Source organism: Bison bison, unplaced genomic scaffold (genome assembly GCF_000754665.1).
Source record: "Bison bison bison isolate TAMUID 2011002044 unplaced genomic scaffold, Bison_UMD1.0 scf7180017864115, whole genome shotgun sequence".
Lineage (NCBI taxonomy): Eukaryota > Metazoa > Chordata > Mammalia > Artiodactyla > Bovidae > Bison > Bison bison.
Window position 1 is genome coordinate 1,771,796 of NW_011494687.1, and position 5,766 is coordinate 1,777,561.

General features: G+C 59.1%; 2 protein-coding genes across 4 annotated transcripts in view; one reads left to right on the forward strand and one right to left on the reverse strand.

The window, feature by feature from the left end:
• Window positions 1-2,834, forward strand: part of SHMT2 (serine hydroxymethyltransferase 2 (mitochondrial)) — an 8,220-nt gene extending 5,386 nt beyond the window's left edge. For all 3 annotated transcript variants that reach the window (XM_010839317.1, XM_010839316.1, XM_010839315.1), the window contains 8 exons: window positions 241-322; window positions 408-530; window positions 668-807; window positions 1,136-1,301; window positions 1,500-1,599; window positions 1,695-1,850; window positions 1,933-2,040; window positions 2,164-2,834. In XM_010839317.1, coding sequence (XP_010837619.1) covers window positions 241-322; window positions 408-530; window positions 668-807; window positions 1,136-1,301; window positions 1,500-1,599; window positions 1,695-1,850; window positions 1,933-2,040; window positions 2,164-2,291 — 1,003 coding nt within the window. In that variant the 3' untranslated portion in view covers window positions 2,292-2,834. The remainder of the gene's footprint in view (window positions 1-240; window positions 323-407; window positions 531-667; window positions 808-1,135; window positions 1,302-1,499; window positions 1,600-1,694; window positions 1,851-1,932; window positions 2,041-2,163) is intronic.
• NDUFA4L2 (NADH dehydrogenase (ubiquinone) 1 alpha subcomplex, 4-like 2) lies at window positions 2,807-5,153 on the reverse strand. Its single transcript, XM_010839314.1, has 4 exons — window positions 4,997-5,153; window positions 4,542-4,630; window positions 3,668-3,728; window positions 2,807-3,544 (listed from the first exon to the last, which is right to left on the reverse strand). Exons 1-4 carry the CDS (start codon window positions 5,051-5,053, stop codon window positions 3,488-3,490), a joined length of 264 nt encoding a protein of 87 aa, XP_010837616.1. The 5' UTR covers window positions 5,054-5,153; the 3' UTR covers window positions 2,807-3,487.
• Between the last annotated feature and the right edge of the window lie 613 nt (window positions 5,154-5,766).

Consider the following 5,766-nt stretch of genomic DNA (forward strand, 5'->3'; position numbering starts at 1 on the left):
GAGAGAAGAGTAATTTATTGAACAGCTACTGTGTTCCATGCAGATGGAACAGGGCTCTCCCAGTCCAGGAGTGGTTGAGGAAGATAAGACCCCATAAGTGTTGCTCAGAGCCACAGGGGTACAACTTGCTAGGAGCAGTGTTCCAGAGACCCCGGCCTTTGGAGCGGGGCAGGAAGCCAGTGGCTGAGTTGGAGAGTTCCTGTACTCTGAACCTGCCTCCTTCCTCTCCTCTCCTCCCAGTCTCACCCACGGCTACATGTCTGATGTCAAGCGGATCTCAGCTACATCTATCTTCTTCGAGTCTATGCCTTATAAGCTGAACGTGAGTGCTCTGGGGTGTGAGGAGGGAGCTCTGAGGAGCTGCTCTGCTTTCTCTTAGAACTTTAGCTTTTTGTCTGTCTGTCTAGCCCCAAACCGGCCTCATTGACTATGACCAGCTGGCACTCACTGCTCGGCTCTTCAAACCACGACTCATCATAGCTGGTACCAGTGCCTATGCTCGTCTCATTGACTACGCCCGCATGAGAGAAGTTAGTGGTGGGCTGGAATCTCTGCCCCTCCCCAAGGGGTCGTGAGGAGACTTGGGAGGAGGGGCAAGCCTTGGGCAGGCCTATCTGGGCCCTCCCCAGGCTGAGGCCTATCTCTGTCCTCCTCTGTACCCACCTAGGTGTGTGACGAGGTCAAGGCACACCTCTTGGCAGACATGGCCCACATCAGTGGCCTGGTGGCTGCCAAGGTGATCCCCTCACCCTTCAAGCACGCGGATATTGTCACCACGACCACTCACAAGACCCTTCGAGGGGCCAGGTCAGGCTTCCCTGAGGGCTTTCCTTGCCTCTCCCTGTCTTCATGCCCCACCCCAGGGCATGGTTGGGGTTGGATGTGAGTTTGTTCCCACCAGAAGCCCTGTCTAGGATACTTCTCCTTTTCCTGCCCCTGGTGGCAGTTCCCCGGCAGGGAGTTTGGGGGTGGAGGTGAGGTCTGCTGTCCTCAAGCCCTGGAGTCCACCACACTGAACACTACTGGGCTGGACTCTGAGAGCCGGTGGGGGCCAGGCCAGCCAGTCTCCTCTGCTCTCCCCACCCCCATGCTCTGTCTTGTCAGCTTAGATTCTGACCGCCTACCTCCCACACAGGTCAGGACTCATCTTCTACCGGAAGGGGGTGCAGGCTGTGGACCCCAAAACTGGCCGAGAGATCCCTTACACATTTGAGGACCGAATCAACTTTGCTGTGTTCCCATCCCTGCAGGGGGGCCCCCACAACCATGCCATTGCTGCAGTGGCTGTGGCCCTAAAGCAGGTTGGGGAGCCTACTCTTGTGGGGTGGGAGGGGGCAGGGCTTGGAGGCTCAGACCCTGCACCTTGCTAGCTGAAATTGGAGCTGATGGAAGGGAGGTGTCAGGCTGGGAGGACGTGGGGATGGGGTCCCAAGTATGCTGGGGGTGGTGGGGCAGGAGGGGCCGGGCTTAAGGCAACAGTGCTGCTGCCTCTTCTCCAGGCCTGCACCCCCATGTTCCGGGAGTACTCCCTGCAGATTCTGAAGAACGCTCAGGCCATGGCTAATGCCCTGCTGGAGCGAGGCTACTCCCTGGTGTCTGGTGAGCTGGGGGGGTGGGGTGGGGGAGGTGCAAGCCCCCGTAGCCTCAGAGGCCCAGGACTTACCACCACTCCCTGCTCACTCTCCCCGCCTCAGGTGGCACTGACAACCACCTAGTGCTGGTAGACCTTCGGCCAAAGGGCCTGGACGGAGCTCGAGCAGAACGGGTGTTGGAACTTGTATCCATCACGGCCAACAAGAACACCTGTCCTGGAGATCGAAGTGCCATCACCCCTGGGGGCCTGAGGCTGGGTGAGACCTGCTTTCTGGTAGGGGCGGGGCTGACTGCCAGGTGGACTGGGGCTGTGCTAATCCTCTTCTGCCCCTCTCACAGGGGCCCCAGCCCTGACTTCTCGAGGGTTCCTTGAAGATGACTTCCGGAAAGTTGTAGGCTTTATAGATGAAGGTGTCAACATTGGCTTGGAAGTGAAGAGCAAGACCAGTGAGTGGACAAGACCTCCCCCGCCCCCCAGCCAGTTCATACTGACTATCTCCCCCCTCCTCCAGCTGATCTCACTGCCTTCCCCTAAGCTCTGACCACTTTTTTTTCGTCACCCGTGTCTAGCCAAACTCCAGGATTTCAAATCTTTCCTGCTCAAAGACCCAGAAACAAGTCATCAGCTGGCCGACCTTAGGCAACGGGTGGAGCAGTTCGCCAGGGCCTTCCCCATGCCTGGTTTTGATGATCACTGAAGGCACCTAAGAAACGAAGCCCGTAGACTGACATGTCTCCCTCTTGGCCTTCCTGGACAAGCTGGGGAGGGGTGGTAACTGCTCCTCTTTCAGCTTTCTGCTGGCGGAGGGAAGGGCCCCCCACTTAGGGCAAGAGCCATGTGTAGTTCCACTTCTCAGGATAAGACTAAGAAGGAGGAGGCTTGGAGCTTTCTTCCCTAACCTCTCCCATTATCTCAGTATTATAGACCCCTGCCCTTTCTTGGGGAGGCGGGAGTTCCTCTCCTGAGCCAGAGGAAGGGGTGGGTAGGCACCCTCCTTTCTGTTTCTATCTAATAAAATACTAACCTGCCCTGAGCTTCTGTTACTGGGGTAGGGGCCCCCCGGGGGCCCCCTGGGCCAAGTGGTGATTCCTCTCCCTCAGCATATTCTTCATTTCCTTCCCACCACCACCACAAGGACCCCCAAGGCTGCCTCCTCCTCTCCCTCTGATCAGAGGCGACACCAGACGTGATTAGCAGGCGCAACAAATTCAATTTGTTAAATGAAATTGTATTTTGCCCACGGCTGCTTCTGTTTGATCCCTGGGGACCAAGGGAAGTAGGGGAGGGGTTGGGGAGGCCCAGGTGTGAGGCGGGAGGGGGTGCCCAGTGGTACCGGAAGCGGGAGGGAAGCGGAAGCAGCGCAGGCACTGGAGGAACAAGCCACACCTTCCTGAGTGTGGGTGCCTCAAGCTGGCTGTACTGTCAGCAACGAGCCTGGTCGAGCCCAGGGAGCCAGAGTAGCACCGCCCCCAGGCTGGCGCCAGGAAGCCTGTAGCCTGGGCTAACGTGGGGCCCGCCACGTCATTTGGCACTCAGGCCCCTGCTTGGTCTTGTCTCTCACGTAGGCCACGCTCAACATGTAGCATGCACCCCGCCCTCCGAAGCCAGGGTAACGGGGCAGAGGGGCTGGCATGAGCCTTTTGGGTTAGGCTACTGCCTGCCCTTTAACTGCTCCTCCCCCTCGTGGGACTGAAGCTGAGGGTCAGAGGCGCTTCCGCTGCTGGGAGCAAGGGAAGGGGGGTGGGGCTGCCTCCCCTCCTCGTGGGAACCCGGCTGTGTAAGCAGAAACTGGACAGGGTGGCTAGTGTGGCGCCTTGGGGTTGAGGGTGGAGAGTGGAAGAAATGAGTAGGCTGGCTGCTGGTGGTTCACGTCGACTGGCACTGCAGCCAGGCTTAGAAGTCTGGCCTGTCTTTCTTCAGTTTCTTGTAGTCAGTGGAAACTGCAAGGAACTATGGAGAGAAAGGGGGATTGCACTGAGTGCCCCACTCGTCCCTTTGCTGGGGTGGGAGGTGCCCAGCTGGGATCAAGAGATGAGCGAATGGCGGTGCAACCTGAAGGCCACTGGGAGGTACCTTGTATTGGTCATTGGGGCTGAGGCGGTTCCAGGGCTCCGGGTTGTTCTTTCGGTCCCAGCTGTGGAGACGGAGGTGGGGGTGGGGGTGGTGCTGGTTAGGGTTTCCTCTCTGGGAGCTAGGACTCTGGAGCCTAAGGGGACCCATAAGGTCTGTCCCCCCACCCCAGCACCCTCCATCCTCCCGGGAGATGGGGGTGTGTGCATTTCCCAGAGACTGAGAGGGGAGGGGGCACATTAGCAGGTGCTGACAAGTGAAGCAAGAAGGCTGTCACCATTGTCAGCGTGGGGCCAGGTGATAGACTTGACAACCTGGCCCAAGGACTCCCGCCGGTTCGGTGCCACCCTAGGCTAGCCCCGCAGAGCTGGGCGGTGGGAATCAGGCAGAAATCCCGAAATCCCTAGGTACTGGGGTTGCAGTGATGTGACTTGAATTCAGACAACGCCATGGGTGCTCCTGCCTAATGGCAGACCCTCCATTCCCGCCGCCTCTGGCGCGGCTTGGAGTCTCCGCGCTCCCCTGGTTGCAAAGGCGACCCCAGCAGCTCACCCGGCCACACCCCCAGCGCTTGGGCAGCGAGATAGAGGTACCCAAAGGCCGCCGGCGCCCGGCAGAGCGGCGTCGTCATGGTAACGCGGCCGGGAGCGGTGCTAGTTCCGCAGCCCAAAGCCGGCAGAATCTCTAGCTACTGAGGGAGGGCCCGAGGGGAGGCGGGGGGCCTCCCCGGTCAGGAGTAGGCTCCAGTCCCGAGATGTAGCCTGCCTGGGAGTCCCCTCGAGGACCACCATTCACATCATTCCTGAGAGTCCTGTGCATTCCTGTCCCATCTTGCCCCACCCAGGACCCCTTCCTGTGTCCCAAGCCCGGCCTTTACCAGACGTCGGGGCTGCGCAAGGCGAGTCGCAGCAAGTAGAGCGCAGCGCTGCCCATGCCCAGGCCAATGAAGCCGATCATCGGGATGAGCTGCGGGAAGACAGAAAGAACTTTTTTCAGGAACAGCCCCCTCCCAATCTCCTTTTACAAGCTTTTCTGCTCGGCCAACCCCCATGCCACCCCATCCCAGGTCTGGCGCTCTCTCCCTTTGGGAAGAGAGGACCTACAGCCTCCCACCACATTTCCTGCCATAGTCTCCCTCAACCTGTAGCTAACCTGTTTGAGGTGACTTCAAGGGACCCGGGGACATTGCAGGGATTGGATTGAGGGCACTGCAGAAAAATACTAGGAGCTTTGGGGAAACTTAGCAAAAGGCAGGGTACGGGTAGATTTCGGGGCTGCCAGGGCAGCTAGAGAGTTAGAAGGTAGAATCATGGCTCCTGGGACCAAACTTACCCCGGGATGTCTCTTGATCTGCCGATAGAAGCGGGCTCCGAGGCTGGTTCCCGCCATAGCGCCTCTCCAGTGTCTGCTCCTCTCCAGCAGCCCTGAGCCCTTGCTCCTCCTGGGGTCCCGCCCCTCTCTGGGGAGGGGTCAGCCCAGCCCAGCCTGGCCCAGCCCCGGCAACTTCATCAGATTCACCCCAACCCCCATCTCTCTCCTTATTGCAGTTCCAGGACCGGCCAGGAAGAGAATTGTTGGGGAACAGGAGGATTTCTGCTCATCCACTCTCCACTCCAAGGGATCCGATCTTGGCCCAGGAGACATTATCATGCTTTGGGCTGGTCCAAGGGAGAGGCCTCCCAGACTCTAACTGAGAGCCCAACTGAGGGGAATCCTGAAGTGGGAGGAAGGGGCTCAACAGGGGACAGGCAGACAGACCTCCAGTAAAGTGCAGCTGCAGGGTGTTCACAAGTGGGGCGGAGGGGGTGGGGGGATGGGGATCAGGGACAAGTGAGGGCCTCTGTAATGTTTCCCTGACACCCCTAGAGCCACCCAGGAGCTAGCAGGGCCACCTCCCTCCAAGAACAGTGGGGAGTGGTGGTGGGGGCGCAGACAGATCCAAGCCGCTCTAGACCTGGGTGGCTTCTCCAACTTGTGTCATGGTTAGCCTGGAAGAGTGTGGAGGCCAGGGGAGCCGGGCATTATCTCAAGCCTGGCTCAGGATAGAGTAAAACAGTTGGTTAAATCTGGGGATTAAGAGTCTTCCTTCCCCTACCTACCTC